Raw genomic sequence first — 25294 nt, forward strand, 5'->3', positions numbered from 1 at the left:
CCTCAGACATTAAGGTCATCGGGGGAGGCCCTGATCTCGGTTACACCCCCCTCGCAAGCACAATTGGTGGGGATGAGAGACAGGGCCTTCTCAGTGGTGGCCCCTTGGTTGTGGAATTATCTCCCCAATGAAGTCAGGTCAGCCCCCTCCCACCTGATCTTCAGGAAAAAAAATTAAGACTTGGCTGTGGGAACAAGCATGCGATCAATAATTGAAGCAGCGCAATAATGATAACGAATTAATGTGATTGACAAATTGACAGTCCTTAGATTATAATTTGAATGTGCATGATTTTAATTGATGTTTTAATAATTGATGTTTTTAATTGTTTGGATTTTGTTTATTTTTGGACTTGTATGTTGTTGGCATTGAATTGTTGCCTATTGTATAGCAGCCCTTCAGGCACAAATGTGGGAAATAAATAAAATAAATTTTGCCAGTTCCATCCTCAGTACTCAGAATTCCTTGATGGTTCTCCATTCATGTACTAGCTGGGGCTAACCCTGCTTAGCTTCCAAGACTGAATATTATTCACCATAAAAAGCTTGAATTCATGCAAACTGAGATAACTGTTTTGTTCCTCCTTCTGTCATGGAGCATTACAGCCCCAATGGATTTTTTAAATAATGAAATACCATCCCTTCATCCACAGGATTTTTTGATGGCAAGAAATATTGCTGACAATCAGCTTGACAACCATAAACATGTTTTTCCTCTCCCAAAAATGGAAACCAGTTTTCTCAGAATGTTGAATAAGGTGCCCAGTATCAGAATATGATTTTTTTTTACAAAAAACAAAACAAAACAAAACCAATTCTTAGGATCCCACCAGCCCGCATGGCCTGCAATCACCTTGGTTGTGGGATTCTAGTAACTTTAATTCAAAAAGGTAATTTTATGACCTTTGCCTAGCAAGCACTTGGTACAGAATGATCTGGGAGGGACTTAACCACCCCCTTTGTCGCCCTCATTTGGAATTATGATGGGATGGTTAAAAAGGGCTGCCTTTCATGTTCAGATGAGTAACGCCATGAAGCTTGTACTATACTCTAATGGGTCTTCCAAGGCAAAAGAGTGCTGGCACTGCTGCCTGCTGAAACAATATTCTTATGCTTTCTAACATCAACAGAAAAAAAGCAAAGACCCCCCCTCCCTCCGAACAAACTAAACTAAATCTAAGGGGCTTGATTGTGTTATAGGGTGGTAGATTTTTACTGAAGTTTAGAAGAATGTTTTTGACAATAAGAGCAGCCTAAAAAAGGACCTTGCTGTTTAAAAGACAGGGTGGTCTTTCTCCTTCTCTACTGACTTCTCTCCTTCATGCCTAGGTCTTCAAAAGCAGAGGCTGACCAGCCATGGGTTGTTTCACAAAAAGCACACGCTCTGAATTTCCTATGCTGGGCAGGATATGGTCCAAATGTTCTATTCCACTCTTAAAAAAACAAAACAAAATAAGGATGGGGGGGGGACCTCATTTAGCCAAATAATGAAATTGAGTTCCGGACAAGTTGGTGGATTGAACTAGAGGCAAAAGAGGTAGGATGAAAAATCTGAGCATCATTTAGTCTTAAGCTCTTGCTATTAGTGATCAAGGAGGCTTTCCACTTTAATGGCCTATGAAATCCTCAGACTTACAGTGTACAGAAGGGCATTTAGACTCCTCAGTGAGGCGGCTCCTCCAGTGCCTCTGACCAAAGTACAAAGCCCAGGAATCCACAGGACACACACGTGGCAATTAAAATGAGATCAAAGTGCTATACAGGATCTCATGAAATGTATTTATTTATTTATTTACAGTATTTATATTCCACCCTTCTCACCCCGAAGGGGACTCAGGGCGGATCACATTACACATATAAGGCAAACATTCAATGCCTTGACACAGAACAAAGGCAAAGGCAAATGCAGGCTCCAAGCTGGCCTCGAACTCATGACCTCTTGGTCAGAGTGATTGGTCTCAGCTGGCTGCTCACCAGCTTGCACCACAGCCCGGGCCTTTAAGCTGTAAGGTCTTTAAGCTGTAAGAGAAGCATTTTAGTCTTTTAGAATGGGGGAAAGGGCTGTAGAAGGGATACAGCCATCCCATAAAATAAGCCATATCCATAAAATAAGCCATAGCAGGATTTCTATTCATTGCCACAATATAAACCATACCCTGAAAATAAGACATAGTGATAGGCATGGCTATGCAGTGTACCGGCACGGAGCAGTAAAGAAGACAAGCAGCCCCATCGTAACAGCTGCTATCTCGGAGGTAACTGGAGAGGTGCGGGCAGCCCCCATAAACAAGGGATAAAATCACTGACAGTGTTGTTGCCAATGCACTCCAAGCAGGTTACATGGATAAGAGCTGCTCATTTAATGAGAGCTCTATTGCTCGACATGAAAGATTGGGGCCAATGGTTCTAAAGGAACTGGAGTCACAAGAAATTCAGGATGGAAGTCTGTGTTTGGAGAGTTATGACGATGTTCCAGAAGAAGACAATTTAACTATATTTGAATATATGTAGATTGTTGTACCATACTTAATAAAAACAAGACATCTCCTGAAAATAAGCCATAGTGTGTCTTCTTGAAGAAAAATGAATATAAGACAGTGTCTTGTTTTCGGGGAAAGATGGTAGAGAAGCCTAAACACAGTCAGGGATCTCAGAGCCTGGGGTTCCTCACATTCTTCAGTATTAGATTACCTATCATCACACTGTTTCTAATGAAAAGCATTGTCCCTGAGGCCTCCAAGGCATCCCCATGGCTACAGCCTTTGGAACCATCTGGGCACCGCAGTTGAAGGGAGATGTTGACAAGCTGGAAAGCGTCCAGAGGAGGGCAACTAAAATGATCAAAGGTCTGGAGAACAAGCCCTATGAGGAGAGGCTTAAAGAACTGGGCATGTTTAGCCTGCAAAAGAGAAGGCTAAGAGGAGACATGATAGCCATGTACAAATATGTGAAGTGAAGTCATAGGGAGGAGGGAGCAAGCTTGTTTTCTGCTGCCCTGCAGACTAGGATACGGAACAATGGCTTCAAACTACAGGAAAGGAGATTCCACCTGAACATCAGGAAGAACTTCCTGGCTGTGAGAGCTGTTCGGCAGTGGAACTCTCTACCCTGGACTGTGGTGGAGGCTCCTTCTTTGGAGGTTTTTAAACAGAGGCTGGATAGCCATCTGTCAGGGGTGCTTTGAATGCGATTTCCTGCTTCTTAGCAGGGGGTTGGACTGGATGGCCCATGAGGTCTCTTCCAACTCTACTATTCTATGATTCTATGATTCAGTCACTCCCTGCACTAAACAGCCTACAAAATCCTCCTCTTCAACAGGTGAACATTGGGCCTCTCCCTTTCCTTTTTCTTGCACCGAGGCTGCTGTCATCTCCACACATTGCCACTGCATGTTTGGACACTTATCTGACAGAGCAGATGGAAGAGTTCCTGTACCACAATCTGAATCGTTGTTGTGGATGGCTGAAATAAACACAGTGTCATTTGAAAGCACAGGTATTAGGGAAATAGAAGAGGATTCAGGCCTGATACACTGCTGCATACCACAGGTATTGTTGCAACACCTGTATATACCATTAGGAGTTTAGAAAAAGATTCTCAGGATGTTTTCAAAATCTGATCCCTCTTGGGAGCACTTAACCTTAGTAGCCAAGTTTTGCAGCAGGGATAGAAAGTACAAACACAGATTATTATGGCAGTCCTAATGTTACCACTTCTCTGTTTCCTCCTCTTCTCATCACTTAGAAACTTCCCAATTTTCTACTACGTCTCAGATAATCACAAGTCTGCTTCATCCTCTTCAGTTTTAAGAAATGGATGGATTGAAAAAGTATGGAAAACTCATCCACAGTTACCCCAAGATACAAAATGGGGGACGATGCCTGGCTTGACAGCAGTGTGTGCGAAAAAGACCTTGTAGTCCTCGTGGACAACAAGTTAAACATGAGCCCACAATGTGATGCGGCTGCTAAGAAAGCCAATGGGATTCTGGCCTGCATCTATAGGGGTATAGCATCTAGATCCAGGGAAGTCATGCTCCCCCTCTATTCTGCCTTGGTCAGACCACACCTGGAATACTGTGTCCAATTTTGGGCACCGCAATTGAAGGGAGATGTTGACAAGCTGGAAAGCGTCCAGAGGAGGGTGACTAAAATGATTAAGGGTCTGGAGAACAATCCCTATGAGGAGCGGCTTAAAGAGCTGGGTATGTTTAGCCTGCAGAAGAGAAGGCTGAGAGGAGACATGATAGCCATGTACAAATATGTGAGGGGAAGTCATAGGGAGGAGGGAGCAAGCTTCTTTTCTGCTGCCCTGCAGACTAGGACACGGAACAATGGCTTCAAACTACAGGAAAGGAGATTCCACCTGAACATCAGGAAGAACTTCCTCACTGTGAGGGCTGTTTGGCAGTGGAACTCTCTCCCCTGGGCCGTGGTGGAGGCTCCTTCTTTGGAGGCTTTTAAGCAGAGGCTGGATGGCTATATGTCAGGGATGCTTTGAATGCAATTTCCTGCTTCTTAGCAGGGGGTTGGACTAGATGGCCCATGAGGTCTCTTCCAACTCTACTATTCTATGATTCTATGAATTTGTTGCCATTTCAGATACTCATTTTTTGTCGTTCTATTCATAGTATTACTTACTATTCTATGATTCTATGATTCCAGAGGATCCTTCTCTTGATGCCCCCTAAACCCAAATCTGCCTTAGCCAGCACAACCAATGCTGACTAATTCTGGAAAGTTTAATCCAACAATATCCTGACCCATATGACCCACCTCTGTTAGAGAGTCTTGGATACTCCTGGTACAATTACTTAGACTTCTTCTTCCCTCCCTTAACTAGGCACTGCTTATCCAAATCTGTGCTCTTTACCTTCTAATCTCCAATGACTATCCACTAGGCCAGTGATGGCCAACCTATGACACGCATGGGCCCGGGCTGTGGCGCAGGCAGGAGAGCAAGCCAGCTGCAATTAACTGCAATGAATCACTCTGACCAGGAGGTCATGAGTTCAAGGCCCGCTCAGAGCCTATATTTGTCTTGTCTTTGTTCTGTGTTAAAAGGCATTGAATGTTTGCCTACCGTGTTTCCCCGAAAATAAGACAGTGTCTTATATTAATTTTTGCTCCCAAAGATGCTCTAGGTCTTATTTTCAGGGGATGTCTTATTTTTCCATGAAGAAGAATTCACATTTATTGTTGAACAAAACAATGAACATTTATTGTATACTGTACAGTAGTTGTCATCATAAACCAGCATGACCAGACAAACTGTGAATCCTATCAAGAATTTCTTGTTACTACTAATATTTCCATGTACAACACTTTATGGTACGTACATTTACCGATTCTGCATGCTCTGGTGTTCTGTTTGTTGGGCATGCTTCCAAACAAAAACTTTGCTAGGTCTTACTTTCGGGGGAGGCCTTATATTTAGCAATTCAGCAAAACCTCTACTAGGTCTTATGTTCTGGGGAAACAGGGTATATGTGTAATGTGATCTGCCCTGAGTCCCCTTCGGGTTGAGAAGGGCGGAATATAAATGCTGTAAATAAATAAATAAAATGTCAGCACTGACACGCCTAGCCATTTTTGCTGACACGCTGCCGCATGCAGATTGATTGGATGACTATGTCTTTTGTGGCCAAATTTGGTGTGATTTGGTCCAGTGGTTTTGTTGTCTACTCCAGGGGAATTATGCACATTACATATATATATATATATATATATATATATATATATATATATATATATATATCATTCTATTATTATTCTATTATTACTGTAATATATTATCATATTATTACTATTATATTGTTGTTATATTATTCATTATTCATGACTACATTGAAACTAGAATAGAGAGAAATCAGTGTGGAAACTGCAAGAGGTACCATAGATTGTTGTACATGGAAATAATGGTAGTAAATAGTTTTTGATTTATTAAATACAGTTATATATTACAATTACACATTTTTGTTATTTAAACTATACATATTGCGAAATTATGGTTTTTTCCCTCAAAGTGACACACCACCCAAGTCATGCTAGGTTTTTTGGTGAATTTTGACACACCAAGTGAAAAAGGTTGCCCATTATTGCACTAGGCTGTTTCCTTCTCAAATCTAGACCCAAGAGAAGTGAGGAAGCTCAGGTCACTTAAGGAAACCACCTTAAGACTAAATACATCAAGTTTCAATTACAACAGTAGGAAAACTAAGAGGGTTAATTTTTAAAAATCTACCCCCACTCAACCCCCATTCTGAGGACTCTTGGGGCAGTAGTGTCGAGCAGAGGGTTAGGAGCAACTCCTGGATCCCGTTACAAAGATCTGGAGGACAAAACAGACAGAGAATGACAGACAAAGGCAGAAGGAAGCAGCGCAAGATGCAGAAGGAGGAGGAGGTTTGTATTTTTAGCGTTCATGAAATATTCACTGGCTGGGCTGTGTGTTGCCAAGCTGAGGCGAAGGCGACCCTGCACAAGCTATTTATAACTGGCTCCTGTTCCCTGCCTGCGGCGCGGTTCTGCGTGAAAGTATGGAAAACTTATCCACAGTTACTCCAGAGGATCCTTCTCTTGACGCCCCCTATACTCAACTATTAACTCTTTGCACACAAATTCTTTTTCCTCCAGGCCTCTTTGGATCGGTCTAAATGTGCCACCCACTCCACACAGCAACAGGATTGCAAATGGGGTAAGAGTGGAGGTGATGCATGGGGTGCAGAAGATGTGTGGAGCAAGAAGGAAGGAGGCTACAAGAAAGGCCCCAAACTGAGGAAGAGCAAATCAGTACACAATACTGATTTGCTGCTTCACCTCATGCACCGCAGGGTGGAGGGTAGGTCAAGACTGAGGACAGACTGCAGAGGGAACACCTGGCAGAAACATTGGGAAAGCAATCTAAAGGGTGGGGCGGACTTTTTTCTCTCCTCCTGGCCTGATGTCCCGGCTTCTTGCTCCAATTGACTTGCCAAATGATTTGCTGAGCCTGGCGTTTTCTCATGCCAAGAGCAAAAAAGTTGACCGCTACCTGTACTTCCAACCTTCTGTAGATTCCAAAGACAGGATCCCTGTGTAAAATAGCTCCTTACAATATAAATTCAAAGCCCCCTATGAATGTATATTGTAGTTGTTTTTCTTAATTTGTTTACTTTATTATGCTTATATTTACTGTGATGTACTCTGATTGTTGTTTGTGTGGTTTTAATATGTTGCAAGCCGCTTTGGGTCCCATGAGGGAGAAAAGCAGGATATAAATAAAGATGATGATGATGATGATTATTATTATTATTACAGTAGAGTCTCACTTATCCAACATAAACGGGCCGGTAGAATGTTGGATAAGCGAATATGTTGGATAATAAGGAGGCATTAAGGAAAAGCCTATTAAACATCAAATTAGGTTATGATTTTACAAATTAAGCACCAAAACATCATGTTAGACAACAAATTTGGCAGAAAAAGTAGTTCAATATGCAGTAATTCTATGTAGTAATTACTGTATTTATGAATTTAGCACCAAAATATCACGATATATTGAAAACATTGACTACAAAAATGTGTTGGATAATCCAGAACGTTGGATAAGCGAGTGTTGGATAAGTGAGACTCTACTGTATTACTGCCAGACTCTTCAACCCAAATGGTACGGAACTGTAGAAATTTCACCCCATGCCTTCCCTTTTAAAAAATGAAACCCAAGAATTCTGGGTTGTTGTATGTATTCCGGGCTATATGGCCATGTTCTAGAAGTATTCTCTCCTGACGTTTCGCCCACATCTATGGCAGGCATCCTCAGAGGTTGTGAGGCATGGAGAAACTAGGCAAGGAAGGTTAATATATATCTGTGGAGAGTCCAGAGTGTGAGAAGAGTTCTTTGTCAGTTGGAAGTCAGTGTGCATGTTGCAGTTAATCACCTTAATTAGCATTGGAAAGGTTTGTCTCTTGCCTGGAGGGCATCCTTTGTTCAGAGTCATTAGCCGTCCCTGGAGCTCCTCTGCCCTCAGAGTGTTGTTTCCCATCTACTGTTCTGGTTTTTGAGTTTTTAATACTGGTAGCCAGATTTTGTTCATTTTCATGGTTTCTTCCTTTCTGTTGAAGTTGTCCATACATACAACAACCCTGTGATCCCAGCCATGAAAGCCTTTGACAACACCAAGAATTCTGACTAACTCAAGAACTCCACTTTTCTCCTCCTCCTCTATTATTATTATTATTATTATTATTATTATTATTATTATTATTATTATTATTATTTTGCTGGAAAAAATAGCACCTGCAGAACGCCACCATTTTAAGAGTTGGAGCCTTAGCATTTTTACCTACAGCAATTGCTGTATTGTATTGTTTCTAATCAGGGGTTACTGTGAATTTGTGATGTTATGTTGACTGTTTATTGTTTATATATATATTTTTGCAATTTTTGTATTTAGCATGTTACATCTTGAGTGTTCTGTGAGCCACCCCAAATCCTTCTGGGAGAGGACGATGAGGTATAAATAAAAGATTATTATTATTATTATTATTATTAATTTCCCTTAAAACAAAAATGGAATCCTTACAGTTCCCATAAATTCTGCTTCCCAAAACATAATAAATTCCTGCTTCTCCAGAAGAAGGACTTAAATCCCCAAGTTTACAGTTATGGTGGTGTGTAGGCTACACAAGTATGGAATTTGGTATCCAACAAAGATTTTGGTAAAGTTCAGATTCCCATCTCCCTCCCTCCCTCCCTCCCTCCCTCTTTCTCAATATTTTTTAAAAGGGAAAGCAGCTTTATAGTCTTTATGATTACAAAGCCAATATCTTTGTGAAGCTAGGTTCAGTATTAGAGGAAGATGAAAGAGAGCTGCAGGGGATCTTTACCATACAGAAATTGAATCCTCACTGTCCTGTGTGACTTCTAGTCTCTTCCTCATGTGAGCAAAAAGCAAAACAAACCATGCACATAAGTATAGGCATTTTCTCCTTCTTAGCACAATTTATACAGGTAGCAGAAAAATGTTTTTCCTGCAGAAGAATTTTAATTTCCCTTCTCGCAAAGCACAGCGTAAACACCTGCTTAAGAGTAGCTGCAAGGGTCAGTTGAAATGTCCACATGCTCGAGCCTTAGGTTCTGAGGTCTTTTTTAAGTCTTGGATTCAATGCTTCAAAGTGTGTGAACACACAAGAGGCAGTTCCAGAAAACACTGCTTAGGGAGCGGGGTGCGGCAACAGTGAGTAAGGCATAAAAGATCGGTGAATCAAAACCTGCAGAGAATATGAAGTCTGTCCTATATCAAACCCTCCTGCGTTGGAAGCAGGGAGCGGGGAGAGGTTCAGACTCTTCATCATGTCAGCCTCCTTACAGATCAAGGGTGTTTTCATGCACAAAGCTTAATGCTTCAGATAGGTTTTTAATGTGAATGCAAAGCATACAACTGGCTCGGACACTAGCATTACATAAGCAGGACCACTCCTCTCTTTCTGGCCACAGAAATAGGTCCCAGCCCATATCATCCTGATCCCCGCCCCCCACCCCCCCCCAAATTGCCACAAGAGCAAATAAAATGGCCCCATTCCAAAGGCAACTAAGTGCTATGTATCAAAACTCTATGATTTGGAATAGAAAAAAGAATAATTTAATCCAAGATGTACTGGTACTCAGTTGGCAAACCTGAGAGTAGAAAATTACATTTTTGGACCACAGTTGGCTGGGGAATTCTGGAGTTGCAATAAAAAAACATAAAATCTCCACACCCTGCTAGCTTAAAATCAGTTCTGTATAGCACTGAGCAGAAGTCATTTATTTAAGACCAAACCAACCTGCAAAGAAACATGATGGCAATATTTTCCTGTATGATCTTAATGCGTGATGAATCATGTTCCTCTTGAACCGTAACACTGAGCTCACTTTCAAACCCACGCTAAGTGAAGTCCTCTCATTCATAGAATCACAGAGTTGGAGAGACCTCATGGGCCATCCAGTTCAACCCCCTGCTTCTTGTCAGGGGGTTGGACTGGATGGCCACTGAGGTCTCTTTCAACTCTATGATTCTATGAGACCTCATGGGCCATCCAGTCTAACCCCATTCTGCCAAGAAGCAGGAAAATCACATTCAAAGCACTCCCGATAGATGGCCATCCAGCCTCTGTTTAAAAGCCTCCAAAGAAGGAAGCCTCTCTACCACACTCTGGGGCAGAGAGTTCCACTGCTGAATAGCTCTTACAGTGAGGAAGTTCTTCCTAATGTTCAGGTGGAATCTCCTTTCCTGTAATTTGAAGCCATTGTTTCACATCCTAGTCTCCAGGGCAACAGAAAACAATGAGGGCAGGACTGAGTAAGAGAGATGAACTTTTAAAAATGTAAGCGAGTAGTCCAATATGTATAGATTTTTTAAAAAACATTACTTTAAATAATTTAGATCCTGCTTTTCTTTCACCCATGTAGATCTGAAGCGTTATTATCACAGATCCCCAAAGAGTCTCTGACTCACACGGGCTGTGGGGGGGGGGGGGGCAGGCTGTGGTGCAGGCTGTTGAGCAGCTGTTGAGCAGCTGCAATAAATCACTCTGACCATGAGGTCATGAGTTCGAGGTCCGCCCGTGGCGGTGTGAGCACCCGTCAATTAAAAATAAAAAACAGACCCTGCTCGTTGCTGACCTAGCAACCCGAAAGATAGTTGCATCTATCAAGTAGGAAATAAGGTACCACTTATAAAAGTGGGGAGGCAAGTTTAACTAATTTATGACCTGGAATGAGAAAGTGCCGTCAGAGTGGATGATGAAGCAGCTGCTCCCCCCTGTGGCCAGAATCGAACATCCCCTCAGGAGAAGGTTAAATTGCCTCTGCGCCTGTCTGTCTCGGTCTCTGTTTGATGTGTTTATGGGCATTGAATATTTGCCCTATGTGTGTATAATGTGATCCGCCCTGAGTTCCCTTCGGGATGAGAAGGGCGGAATATAAATACTGTAAATAATAAATAAATAATAATAAATGCTTACCTTCATCATGTGCCTTAAAGACCTACTTGCTGGACTATAACTTATGATCTGGGATAGGGCTCTCTAACAAATCCCACAGCTAATAGAAGTCACTGCTCTCAAAGTCTTCAGCAAAAGCTATTTCTCTTTCACGCTGACCTACTGTATAATGGTTATAAGCTTTAAAAATAACAGCAGGGGATGAAATTCAGAGAACCATACTCCATGCAATAGAAAGGTCTGCTCCTTTTCTAGAGCGACAGAGCTACCTATCATAAGACATTTTCAACTTGGGGGAGGTTTTCTAAAAGACTTTTGCAATTTCAGGAAAGCATGGGTGCTGGTTGGAGAAGAGAATGGCAAAAGAGAGAGGGAAGAATGGAAGGAAAGATAGCTCTTGGGGTGTCTCTGCATCACAAACAAAAAACCAATTCTTCAGGATATTACAAATGATTCTGGATACCCAACCAGAGCCAGATCAGCAAAGCTATGGCGAACTGGAAGGGCGAAGGAATAAAAAAAAGCAGCCAAGGGGACCAGGTCTGCATCTAAACATGAGTATGTGTTTCCCTCTATACTGCAGTGAGGCTGAGTGGGAACAGCCCCTTTCTCTGGCTTCGGTTTTAGTCCTTCCATGGGAGATGGTGCTAACAGATTTTGACAGCAGGTCCCTGTGGAGGTTTTCACGTCAGCTACTGCAGGAGAAGGCCCCGTCATTCCCTCCCACCACTCCTAGCTTTACTGATGACACAAAAAGGTCCCGTCCGCAGGCCAGGCCTGTCACGGAAGCAATGCGGAGGCAGGAGCTGGGAGGTTGTGTCCTAGGGAAGGAGACACTGCCACAACCCTCCTACATCCCCCACCCCGCCGCCCCTCTTAAATAACTGGAAGCAGCTCCATTGCTGTTTTTGTTTTGACTTTACAATGCACAAGCCTATCTTGTGGCTCAAAATGACACTTTTGACACTACCTGAAATATTCAAGAGACTGCACGCAAAGGGGTGGATGTTCTTGCTGGGAGTGCAATGCCACTCCATGCCAATCAGGAGTCAATATCTCTAAGGTATAGGCAGGAAGGTTATGAAAATATTTATGCAACATCATCACCCCCACTCTCAGATGTCCTTGATTCCTCAAATTCAACTGAATGCCACAATTTTTGCATAATTTAATTTCCCATGATTTGATTCCCACCCTTTTCCTAGTCAAACTAGGTTTGTGTGGAAATGAAGGTTTGTAAAAGACGGGGAACAGATTCAATGGGGCAGCTTGTTCCCACGGAATCAATTTTCATGTGGCAGGTCTGTAGAGAAAGCATATGTGATTGATCTCACACATATGGCTGTAAATCTTTACAAGTTACACAAAGCCAAGCCCCGGTGGCGAAGTGCGTTAAAGCACTGAGATGGAGACCGAAAGGTCCCAGGTTCAAACCCCGTGAGCGGCGTGAGCGGCCGCTGTTAGCTCCAGCTCCTGCCAACCTAGCAGTTCGAAAACATGCCAATGTGAGTAGATCAATAGGTACCGCTCCGGCGGGAAGGTAAGGGCGCTCCATGAAGTCATGCCAGCCACATGACCTTGGAGGTGTCTACGGACAATGCCGGCTCTTCGGCTTAGAAATGCAGATGAGCACCAATCCCCAGAGTCAGACGTGACTGGACTTAACGTCAGGGGAAAACCTTTACCTTTACCTACACAAAGCCATGGGGTAATGAAATAAAGAGCCATGTCTCCTATGGCAATTAAAAATAACTTATGACTTGAATTCAGGGGAGTCACATCTTTACAGTTTTCTCTTTCCATTCATGTACAAGGGGATGATGCTCTGCTTGAAGGAGTGGATGGGCAATATCCTACAGAAAGAGTTTAGAATTCAGAAGATATCTTTCCTATATGTTAGTGGTTTTCAACCTGTGGGTCCCCAGATGTTTTGGCCTTCAACTCCCAGAAATCCTAACAGCTGGTAAATTGCCTGGGATTTCTGGGAGTTGTAGGCCAAAACATCTGGGGAGTCATAGGTTGAGAACCACTGCTATATGCATTTCTTGTCCACAGGTTTCAACCAGTGTTAGCGGTACACTCATTATTTATTTATTTATTTATTTGCTACATTTATATGCTGCCCGTCTCACCCCGAAGGGGACTCAGAGCGGCTTACAAATTAAATTTACATACAATATTATATTATTAGCATAGTACAATACTGGTAATAAATTACTATATTGTACTGTACAAATATATTGTAATATTATTAGTAATATTACATGTAAAATATAATATATAATTAATATTATTATATTGTATTATTAGTATTATATTGTATTACAATATAATATTATGAATATTATATGTATATACAATATGTTATAATTATTATATATTATTGTAAATTATATTGTGTGTGTATACACACACACACACACACACATACACACACACACACATATATATATTTGCACACTTGCAAACAGTTTTATACAATTGTGGTATTTGCGTTCATTTAAAATAAAAAAACCTGGATGACAATACATTTTGATTCAGAATTATATTTTTTAAAATAGATTCCTAAACACATAATTATTTGCAGTAGAAACCATAGTCTCATAAATTAAATGAGACTCTATAGATATCCACATAGAATACAATGGGTCAACTGATTTAGATGAAACTTCACTTTGAACACCTTCCACGGGGAGTGACCCCCGATAAATGTGTGAAGTAGGAAGCTCCCTTTCTCAGATCCTTTTCAACAAGAAATAAATCAGTATTTACAGCAGTATTAAGGTTCCCTGGGTCATTGGTTACCAAGATATGATTCAGATGTTTTTGAACTGAACTCTCTAGAGCCACAGAAATCATGTGGACAATTAAAGATTCTGTAACCTGAAGTCTAAAACATCTGAAGGACTAAATGTTTAGAATCACTAACCCCATCCCATCCATCCAATGGATATCCCATCTTTTTCCCAATAGGAGACTCTAGGCAGACAGCAATATGATTAAAGTGAAATACAATTAAAACAATAGATTATATGAAATGTTAAAACAGACATAGAAAACAGGAATTCAAAATAGTATAAAAAGGCCATTAACATGCAACATACCACAATGAAAAGACCTTCTGCATCAGAGAGTTAACACAAAAGCCCTGAATAAACAGAAAGATGTTCACAGTGTATCTAAGAAAAAAATTAACCCACTGCCCTGTGAGTTCAGGAAGATTTTGAGGTACCTTCTGTGGCCTAATTAGGTTGAAATGAAATAGACGAGTAGTGCTGTCTTTGTTTTCGTCCTACTCTCCCCACTTCCCTGGTACAAGGTTACAATACCAAAAGCCTGGCTTGACCAAGCTTGTGCATGTCACACTGCTCACCAATGCGGCTGTCCATCACATAGGTCTCAATGATGGCACTTTTCCGGCACAGGTCCTCAGCCATGGAGGCACTGCTAACTTCCAGGTGCTTCACCTACCAAGGAAAGAGAATATCATTTCTCATCCTCAGTTCACCTTGCCCAGAGCCCAATGCTATCTCCCAAAACTTGGGATCTATCATTCATATTAGTGTCTCTTATAACGTGACACAGACCAGTTATATTTAGACTCCTGATTCCCAACTCCAGCCATCTCTAACAATAAGTAGAATGAAGCAACTGCACGGGAGGCAGATGCTGGGCGTGCTTTGCCTAATCCCCAATGTAAGCACTATCTTTCTTGGGCTCTCTGAACTGGAATTAAGGTGCAGTGGAGGACTGCTATCCCATCTGCAGGGTTAAAATAAGTTTCAACATGCAATCCAGATTGCTTGTGCATGCGAATTAAGGAAGGAGGGAGATGCCATCTTGTTCTCAGCCTGAGGACAAATGTTCTGGGCTGACTCTGCCCAGAAGGCATCTTTTTAGGTCTCAATTTCTGTTCTCTCATTATGAGCCTTATTTTCTAGATGCATCATATAAGTTTGGCTTCTGGACACATCCATTACATTTGGGAATGGACTTTATATGCAATTGCAAGCATCACCTGGAGCTGACCTTCTTGGGGTTATTTGCAGCCAATGAAGTCAAGTGGCCACAATATTCTCACTGGCAGCAGTTGCCCCTCTTAGTGACTGGACTCCACCCACTGTACATTGGCATCTAGATGGGCTATTACAGCAGGGCCAGTAAACATCCAGCAGCATTTTTCCTCAATATATCTTCACCTGCCCTTCCCAAACTAGGAATCTTGATACCTTCTCCTCCAGTAGCCACTTCTCTTGCTGAACTTCAGCCAGGCGTTGGAACAGCTCAGAGATCTCTTCATCTGAGAGGTCAGCTGGCCTTGGGGGTTGCGACTGGGACTGTGGACTACCCGTAGTTGACTGGGAAAGAAAAACAGGGGGACATGGAGACAGACAAGTAGGATAACGCATGGCTTGGCAGAGTTGGTGGTGGTTATAATCTATACTCCTGCCCCCACCAGTATTTGGAGAATATCTTCTCCTCCAAAAAAATATAAAACTTTAATCACAACTTTTACAAAGAGACTTGCTGGGTGAATTTCCAAGCAATAACTTACATCAAGATGTTTAGAAATAATAGCTACAAATTCCCAAAGAGAGCCACCCATGGTTATCTCTGTTTACTTTTAGCATCTGAAAACAGATACTTCTTTACAGAGATATCTAAAGCTCAGAAATATGTGTTTGTGTGTGGAGGGGGTGGAGATATACAGTGTAGCTATACAAGGAGACATCAAGCAATAATACCAGGATATGTATGTATACAGTGGACAGTCTCATGCCCGCAAAGATAAATTCAGTACAAATGAGTGGGCTCATGAGGGGCAGGTACCCTTCAAGGTACTTTTGTTTCAAATGTCAACATTTCATTTGAGAAATGTTATGTGCTAATATAAGTAATGATTGCTTACCCGTAACAGTGTTTTTTCGAATGGTCACCTGTGAAATTCGCACAAATGTTGCAGCAACTTAGGAATCTCTTTACTTTTTAGGCTGCATTTTACTTCCCTCCTCCCACTTTTTTTAAGGGTAGAGAACTACCTGGAACGAAAACTAGAGAAGCAGTCCTAGTCGAAAACGATGATGCAAAAAATTAATCGATGATGTAAAAATAAGTTAGTCTATCAAGCAAAGAGATTCCTAAGCTGCTACAACAGATGTGCGATTTGACAGGGAACATGATCAAGAAACTACAAAAAAAACCCCACAAAACCTGATACTACCTGATAAAACTAATTTAAGGTAGTGAGTTGAGTATTATACACAAACTGAAAACTGGACAAATCACCACCTTGTAATTTGAGCCCTCTGGTTGCAGCACTGCCACAGCTCTTATAAATCCATAAGAAATATTACAGAATGATGAGCTGTAAGTTTTGAACTGGGAGACTATATCACCATTTACTAAACCACTTTAACTAACTGATATATTTTAATAGAAGATTTCGAAGTGTGTGTGTGTGTATATATTGACCATCTGAAGTTATTGCAAGTGCTGTTATTTGGCAAAAAGCAGTTTAGGGTAAAGGTAAAGATCACATAGGTCACCGGAGCGGTACCTATTGATCTACTCATGTTTGCATGTTTTCAAACTGCTAGGTTGGCAGAAACTGGAGCTAACAGTGGGAGCTCATCCCACTCCCCAGATATGAACTGCCAACCTTTTGGTCGGCAAGATCGGCAGCTTAATGGTTTAACCCGCTGTGCCATGGGGGCTCCCTTGGTGCAAGTGCTGTTATTTGGGGGGGGGGGGGGAGCAGCTTACAAATACCATAAACAAAGCAAGGCATATCAAGGACTCTGAACAGTTAATACAGACTATACAACAGGTGTGAGCAAACTCCATGCCTTGGAGTCCAGTTGCCAGAATCCACCAGGACCCACTTAATCTTTCCTCAGATTCCATCCTCCCATCCAGAACAAACAAATAAAACACACCAGAAGGAGTTGGGCTCTGGAAAAAAAAAACCTGCAGGTATAAACAAGGTGCAATGGTAAATTGTACACTATCAAACCTCACATCAACTTTCCTCACCTTGTTACTTCCGGCCCCAGATCCCTCTTTCATGATTTCACGATAGCTGAAGGATGAGATGCTGCTACTGTCCCCAGTCTGTGCCCGGCTTGGAGAGCTGATATCTGCCAGGACGAGATCCTCTATCCCTGGAAAGAGGTAGAAATGTTAGAAAACCAAGCAAGCTCAATGTCGGACTCCAGACATTTTACTGCCTTGAGGCAGAGCAGCAAAAGGAGTCTACAATCATCCCATGAAGATTTCACAAGGAAAGCATCATAAGTGTCACTCCCCATCCTTGACAGTAAAAATACAACTTAAACAACTGAACGATTTGCTGTCCTCCCATTGCATGCAACATTTGCTGTTTGAATCAACTGCTTCATGCTATTTAATAGCAAGAATGGTCTTGATACAAGGTTCATGTCCATTCAGAAAATGTATCATCTCACTAAACATCCTGCTAAGCAATTCCCAGGATGCTTCATTGTAATTTCAGTCATTGAAGCCTTCGCCAGTATATGTGCAGTCTAAAAACAAGGGTGTCTGGAGATAGGCGCCCATGTAAATCCCGACCACAAACATATATTTTCATATGTGTGTGTATGTGTTTATCTATGTAATTTATTGTATTTTTATGTTCATTTGTTTTTCAAGCCATCAGGAGAGGCAAGTAATAAATAAAATGTATTGTTATTACTGCTGCTACTACTACTACTACTATTACTACTATAGGCAAAGTTCTGCCGACAGCTTTGTGATAAAGACTAGGCCTGATCTATGGATGAAAGTCTGAGAAGCTTGGGGGGGCACAGAGATATTTGGGAATGGAGCTCACAAGCAGTCCCATGTGCCCCCCTGAAATTGAGCTATACATGTAAGCAAATGGATGCTTACATAGATCTTCATTTGAAAAAAAAAAAAGAAAGCTACCTCTGTATCCTTAAGTTCAGTGTCTTGACCCACTAGACTGCATACATTTAAAAAGACAATTTCAGGTAATGAACGATACAGGAACCCACAGGCTGGAATGTGCTTTTCAACAGGTCTGCTTTGATTATAGTCCCAACAAGCTCTAGCTCAAATTAAACATTGATTAGGACTGCTGTTATTATTTCTTTCCCTAGGACTGAAACTAGCTGGATACAAAGAACGAGCCGGTGGTTAGAATTGTTCCTTAGGGGGTTCTCATTGCCTGCAGATTCTACCTCTCTGTTTGAGGTAGGGGAAATGGCAGCGGCTGAGAGAGCCTGCTTGTTCGTAACAGAATATCCAATCCCTCCTGCATCCAAATCCTGTCCTAAATCGATCCTTGTACTCGCATCATCCCCCATCAACTATCTCCTTTCCTCTGGAGCACCGAGCTCTCTCTGCAAAATGCAGGAATCTCAGGGGGCCTATAGGAACGAGGCAACAAAGATCTTGTTTACATAATCAGGAATGCGCAAGAGTCCTGAACAGAGGTAAACGCTCCCGATCTATCAGCCAGACTGCAGGATCCCACCCTTCCCTAAAGTTTTGGCTTCTCTGGCACATGCTCAACATACTCCCTCTAGTGGACCTAATCATAGTTAAAAGCAAATCCTGGCTAATATTAACCAGGATTAAGGTTACAAAGAAGGAACATGGTGAACTCATGCATGAGAAGGTGGAATCTGGGGACGAGTGGGACCTTCAATTCTCTTCTTTATCCCTTAAATTGTGGCCAGATTGGGACACTTAATTGCTGGTTAAAAAGAAGTCCCATTCGCAAAACCTTTGTTGGGGATATAGAATCATAGAATTGGATGAGACCTCATGGGCCATCCAGTCCACCCCCTGTCAAGAAGGAAATCGCACTCCTGACAGATGGCCATCCAGCCTCTGCTTAAAAGCTTCCAAAGAAGGAGCCTCCACCACACCCTGGGGCAGAGAGTTCCACTGGGTTGTATTCTCTCCTGACGTTTCACCCACATCTATGGCAGGCATCCTCAGAGGTTGTGAGGTATGCCTGCCATAGATGTGGCTGGGAAATCTCCATCATGTCAGAAGGGGGAATGGTCCAGATTAGGCCCATGATCTGAAATTTAGCATTCTTTTGTAATAACCATGGTTTATTGTGACATGAATGAAAAAAGCCTCCAACACATGCTTATGAGACCCTGCATCCTTTCCAAAACAGCAAGGCTACAAAGAGTTCAGAAGACTGCGCATTAAATTAATCCCTAATTGTCATATCATCCAAAATTGTATTAAGGTAAAGATTTTCCCTTGACATTAAGTCTAGTCATGTCCAGCTCTGGGGTTTCGTGCTCATCTCCAAAGCCGAAGAGCTGGCATTGTCCGTAGACACCTCCAAGGTCATGTGGCCGGAATGACTGCATGGAGTGCCATTACCTTCCCACCGGAGCAGTACCTATTGATCTACTCACATTTGCATGTTTTTGAACTGCTAGGCTGGCATGAGCTGAGGCTAACAGTGGGAGCTCACCCCTCTCCCTGTATTTGAACTGCTAACCATTCAGTCAGCAAGTTCAGAACCTCAGAGATTTAATCCGCTGTGCAACTGGGGGTTCAGATTTAAGATTTAAACTGTATTAAATCTTATAAATTCATTATATCCAGCCTTTGAGGATGCCAGTTGTTTTAATCTATTGTTTGCTTTAGGGGGAAAAATTCAAACCATGGTCTGTGGAGCTGGTGTGTTTCAACAAACCAAAGTTAAGGCTAAGAACAATATAAGTTCAGAAGACATGCTAAACTTTAATTAACCAATATCAGAAAAAAGGGGAAGAGAGACTAGAGGAGCTAGCTAGAGCAAGAGAGGTCAATGGGAAATCATAAATCAGTTTAAGGTTTTGCTGTCGGTTGGGTCTCCTATCTTCCTGATAAACTGTACTTACATCCAACATTAGCAACTATATATCTCAGCCTCACATACTTCACACAATGGCTGTGAGGATAGAAAGAAGTATTACATTCATGTACTCTTCCCAGAATTCTTTGGGAAGAAGGGTAGAATATGAGTCCAATTTATAAAATATTCAACCTATAAAAAGGACATACTTCCAGCAGACTGCAGAAGATAACTTCTAGTACGGACCATCTGGTGTGTCCACCAAAGCCCTAAACAAATGAGCTGGCTTTGTTTTTATAAGCATCAGTTCTAGTAATTCTGACTGTAAAATAACTTCTAAAAGGGCAGGTAAGAATCAAGAGAAATGGGGGGCTCTATATCAGATTGTATTCCAAGGACATTTCTTTTCTCTAACCACAGCTATCTGTAGCCTAGTTTTAACACTTGGTGTAACACACCCACGTAAAAGAGCCTCACAATCCACAAAGTTGGTGAGCCAAACTCAGCAGAGTCAGAAACCCAGCCAGTTTACCAGCTGTTAGGGTTAGGAGTTGAAGAACATCTGGGGACCCACAGGTTAAGAACCACTGCCCTAGAAAAAGAAGGCGAAGAGTGCAAGGAATCAAGCCCAAGGCTTGTACTTTTAAAGAAGGCACAAAGAGTCAAATTTGTCCTTCAAAAGGAAGGTTATGCTCCCTCAAAAATTTGGTTTCCTCATATTTTTCTAGATTTGGAAACTCGTTTCTCACGGGAGGGATGGATTACAAAAAAGCACTAACTCCTTTACATCTTATTTCAGAAAAGAATTGCTGCTTTTGGGAGCTTCCAGGAGTGGCAATCCTCCCTTTTGAGTAAAATAAAATAATATAAAATAGGAAGGATGTCTGAGAGGGCTCGGGTCCAGTAAAAGTGGAGAACATGTTCTCCACGCCTGTTTTAAAGATTCCTCATTCAGCATGAACAGTGAGACCTGGGAGAGAGCTTCAGAACTAACTCATAAAGTTATGTAGACCAGATTTTGCTAGTACAAATTGTTTATTCAAAAATTTCCTAGAGGCAATAGCCCAGTCTTCCTGTTTGGTACCTAAATATGAGAACTAGCTCTCTCCTACCTGTCAAACAAGTTCTTCCCATCACCTGCTAATTCCATTTCTAAGTGGAGATGCCAAGGATTGAACCTAGAGTTTTCAGGATGGAAACTGTGATGTTCTGTGGTTGAACTGCAGTCCCTCCCCAAACAGTCTTTCAAAAATGCTAGTTGTTGACATAGCTCTGGCTGAACACTCAGAATCAAGACTTATTTCTGTGTAGCCCACTATGGCGCAGCAGATTAAACTGCTGAGTTGCTGAACTTGCTGACCAAAAGGTTGGCGGTTCGAATCCAGGGAGCGGAATGAGCTCCCGCTATTAGCCCCAGCATCTGCCAACCTAGCAGTTCAAAAACATGCAAATGTGAGTAGATCAATAGGTACTGCTTCTGCGGGAAGGTAACAGCACTCCATGCAGTCGTGTTAGCCACATGACTTAGGAGGTCACCGCAGTTGAAGGGAGATGTTGACAAGCTGGAATGTGTCCAGAAGAGGGCAACTAAAATGATCAAAGGTCTGGAGAACAAGACTTATGAGGAGCGGCTTAAAGAACTGGGCATGTTTAGCCTGCAGAAGAGAAGGCCGAGTGGAGACATGATAGCCATGTACAAATATGTGAGGGGAAGTCATAGGGAGGAGGGAGCAAGCTTGTTTTCTGCTGCCTGCAGACTGCCCTGCAGACAATGGCTTCAAACTGCAGGAAAAGAGAACATCAGGAAGAACTTCCTCACTGTGAGAGCTGTTCAGCAGTGGAACTCTCTGCCCCGGACTGTGGTGGAGGCTCCTTCTTTGGAGGCTTTTAAGCAGAGGCTGGATGGCCATCTGTCGGGGGTGCTTTGAATGCTTCTTGACGGGGGGTTGGACTGGATGGCCCATGAGGTCTCTTCCAACTCTACTATTTATGATTCTATGAGGTGTCTACAGGCAATGTCGGCTCTTTGGCTTAGAAATGGAGATGGGCACCAATCCCTAGAGTTAGACACAACTAGACTTAACCTTTAGCCTAACCACTTCATCTTAAGAATGTCACCTTGTTCTCCACCTCTTAGCCATATTGGAGAATGACATCTTTCTATATGAGTCCTCCAAAATTGTGGTCAGAAGTGGGTAGGTTTGACAGAAAGAGAAACAGGAGGCAGAATCTCAAGCTATCAGCCTCACAGCAAACGCCACTGGCTGTGCCTGAATTATTATTTTCAAAGAGAAATGAACACAGTCGTTGACTTGCCTTTTTTGGTTCTCTTTAACACACTTGTACAACTTCTCTGATGTGTGCAGTACTCTGAGACACATGGTCGTCTCCTATCCAGTCTACCAACAGTGTCCAGACTCACTTTGCTTCAGACATTCTGCACTGCCTCATGTTCCCAGCTCATTTTCTGACATGCCGTTACTTACTAGATTTCCTACCCAGCACACTAGCAGTGAAGTAGGCAGAGCGCTTAGCGGAAAGAGACTACTGGGCTTAGGAAGTGAGAAATCTGATGAGTGAGCACTGCAGCTGCCTAGGCTGGCTAGCTAACTTTCAATCCAACGGGTGAAAAAAGGAGTCATTCATTGCTTGGAGTCTGGCGCTGCCAAGGACAGCCACCTCCCTAACCCTTCACAAACCTTATGCCTTGTTCAGATGATCTACCTGCTAACTCGGGGACTAGCTTCCACCTGAGACCTTCACTTAAATTATATTTTCTTTCTCTTCCCAATAGACAAGACATACCAGAGTATCAGTGGCCCTCTTGTTAAGAAGAAAAGGGAAGAAAAAAAGAAGTGGAGAGAAGGCCTTTCAAAGCTAAACTCCATGCTGGGAAAAGAAAAGCCCTGTGGAGAGGGAAGGAGTTCTTTGTATAGACTGCCAGAAGGGGGGAGGAAGTGCCACTGCTTTCAAAAAAGGAGAAATTCAGAAGTCCCTTTGCTTCGGAGGAACTGTGAGATCAAAGCCGCAAGATAAAAAGGCATTGCTGGCCTGCAACTTGCCAAGGGCCAAATGACAGACCCTCCTGGGGCCCAGGGAAGAAGCGCTCCATACTTCAAGGCTCACTTTAAAATGTGTGTGTGTGTTGCTCTAACAGTAGCTGCAATGGCAGGCAGGCAAGAGCTATAACTGAGAATCTTGTTTGAATGCAGACTGCAGACCCCTTAATGTGGATTGATTATCTCTTTTTTTGAAAAAAAATACTTTCTTCACCACTCTCTTGCCTTCAAAACCACTGTGAACTGAAAGGGCACCTTCTTACTCTTCTTCCTTGAGATCTTTTCAAAGCATGTCTACAATTGGAGGGAAGAGGGTATATAAACAATTCGGTACAAGGACATGATCTCGAGTGCATGAAACCCAAGAGGTACAAAGCCAAGGAAAGGGGCACATTGTAACTTCTGAGGGATGGATAGATTTCACCATGAAACAAAAAGAGGTGGAAAATATTGAATTCTGAAAGTGAGCATCGTTTTACTGGCATGTTATGCATGCTAGGAGGGGGTAGGATAAGTACATAATGGACGTGAATAGAGCATTTCCGTGTAATTAAAGGTGGACAACGTACAGATGTTGCTGGCCTGCAAAACCCAGCAGCCTTAGCCAATGTTGAGAGGTAATGGGAAGAATAATCCACCAAATCCTAAAAAGCCACAAACTGCTCATTCGTGACATAATAACTCTATTACGTTTCGCAACCACCAAACCAGACAATCTAAGATCATTCCTGATATTATGAATGGGGATGGTGGAAGTTGCACTCCCATATATTTAGAAAGCTGCTGGGTTGGGGAAGATTTTTTAAAATGAAATATCAAAAAGTGACTTTCCACTTGAGGAAATTACTACAGAGCTCTTTTTCACAATGGAATTTGACAGCACACAGCGTCCTAAAGCAAGAATGGCAACAGTAATGGCATGTGGGGAGTCACTTTTTTGGCTGGCCAACTACTTTTGTTATTAAAGATAAAGGTAAAGGTTTTCCCCTGACATTAAGTCTAGTCGTGTTTGACTCTGGGGGTTGGTGCTCATCTCAATTTCTAAGCCAAAGAGCCAGTGTTGTCCCTAGACATGTCCAAAGTCATGTGGCCGGCATAACTGCATGGAGTGCCGTTACCTTCCTGCCAGAGTGGTACCTACTGATCTACTCATATCTGCATGTTTTCAAACTGCTAGGTTGGCAGAAGCTGGGGCTAACAGCAGGAGCTCACTCCGCTCCCTGGATTCGAACCAGGGGCGCTTGTTATTAGTTGTTTTTAAATCTCAGTTTTCAAAAAAGGAACTGGAGAAGCAGGAATTTGGCAGCATCTGTAATAGTAACTAGTTTTAATTTTAGCCTGAGCTTTTGTGGATATAAACTCACTTCCTCTGAAGTGGTATCAAGGCCTCGGGTTATAAAGCATATTTATACAGTTGTGGAAGTGGGACAGAAAGTAATACGATCCAAAAAGATAAAAGTAGACATTGAAGACTTGTTAAAGGTAGAGAAGCAGGAAACCTAAAATAGAAGTGAATACAGTCAGCCGTCTTTATTCACGGATTCTGCATCCATGGATTCAACCATCCACGACTTGAAAAAAAACCTAAAAGAAAACTTTGATTTTGCCACTTTATGTAAGAGACACCATTTTAACTACACTTTTGTACATAATGGGACTTGAGCATCCAAAGATGATATCTTATAATATCCATGGGGGACTTGGAACTAAACCTGAGCAGATCCCAGGAGTCCATTGTACTCTGTGGATCTTCACATTCTTATAAAAATTGTAGCTCAGTTTTCTATAAAGCAAGTTTTAATTTGAAACTATGCACATCAAAAAGTTGCTCGGCCAGGTATGTGCCAAGGAACTGATGAAAGAAAAACCTGGGTGATGGGAAGGGGGTGACCCACAAGGGTTGCAAGTCTGAGTTTCCTCCCCTCTCAGAAGCTGCCAGAAAGCTGCCTCAGCCCCATGCTCCTCAGAATATTCCCTTCACTTTTAAGAATTGTTGTCTTCTCCCCCATTTGTCTTCACCTTTAACATTTCCAGCTCCAACAAAAGGTTAAGTCTCCTCTTTTAGTGTCAAACCTGTAACATTTAAGAGTAAGAATGTGAAAGGCCCCAAAGGGACTGATACTTTACCCTCCTCTGTCTCAAAGAATGACAAGCCAGGGCTTCTCCGCTCCTCTTCCCAACCCGACACTGTTTACAATAGGCAGAGAACTCTGCCCATAGGGGAGACGTTAATGAAAGACAATGGTAGAGAAGTCTGATGCTTTGAAAGGGAAACATTTTGCCTTCCAACAAATCTGGGAATATTTTCACGTACTTTACCTCCATCTGCATCCTGTCAATATTCTCTGCCTCCCTAAAATGATGCTAAACGATACACCCTTCAACATCTTTCTTCCAACTTCCAACCATAATGGAGAGTGTGGG

At 42.2% G+C, this 25294-nt stretch overlaps 1 protein-coding gene and 1 long non-coding RNA gene across 3 annotated transcripts in view; one reads left to right on the forward strand and one right to left on the reverse strand.

Annotated features, from left to right (window-relative positions):
- gripap1 (GRIP1 associated protein 1) overlaps positions 1 to 25294 on the reverse strand; it is a 95696-nt gene that overhangs the window by 16941 nt on the left and 53461 nt on the right. For both annotated transcript variants that reach the window (XM_008118383.3, XM_008118380.3), the window contains 3 exons: positions 16997 to 17124; positions 15193 to 15321; positions 14337 to 14430 (listed from right to left, as the gene is read on the reverse strand). In XM_008118383.3, coding sequence (XP_008116590.1) covers positions 14337 to 14430; positions 15193 to 15321; positions 16997 to 17124 — 351 coding nt within the window. The remainder of the gene's footprint in view (positions 1 to 14336; positions 14431 to 15192; positions 15322 to 16996; positions 17125 to 25294) is intronic.
- LOC103280207 (uncharacterized) lies at positions 6415 to 24681 on the forward strand. The gene is made up of 2 exons (XR_507232.3): positions 6415 to 6695; positions 22606 to 24681. It is a non-coding gene; the product is annotated as an uncharacterized LOC103280207 (long non-coding RNA).

The sequence above is a fragment of the Anolis carolinensis genome, chromosome 2, assembly GCF_035594765.1.
Source record: "Anolis carolinensis isolate JA03-04 chromosome 2, rAnoCar3.1.pri, whole genome shotgun sequence".
Classification (NCBI taxonomy): domain Eukaryota; kingdom Metazoa; phylum Chordata; class Lepidosauria; order Squamata; family Dactyloidae; genus Anolis; species Anolis carolinensis.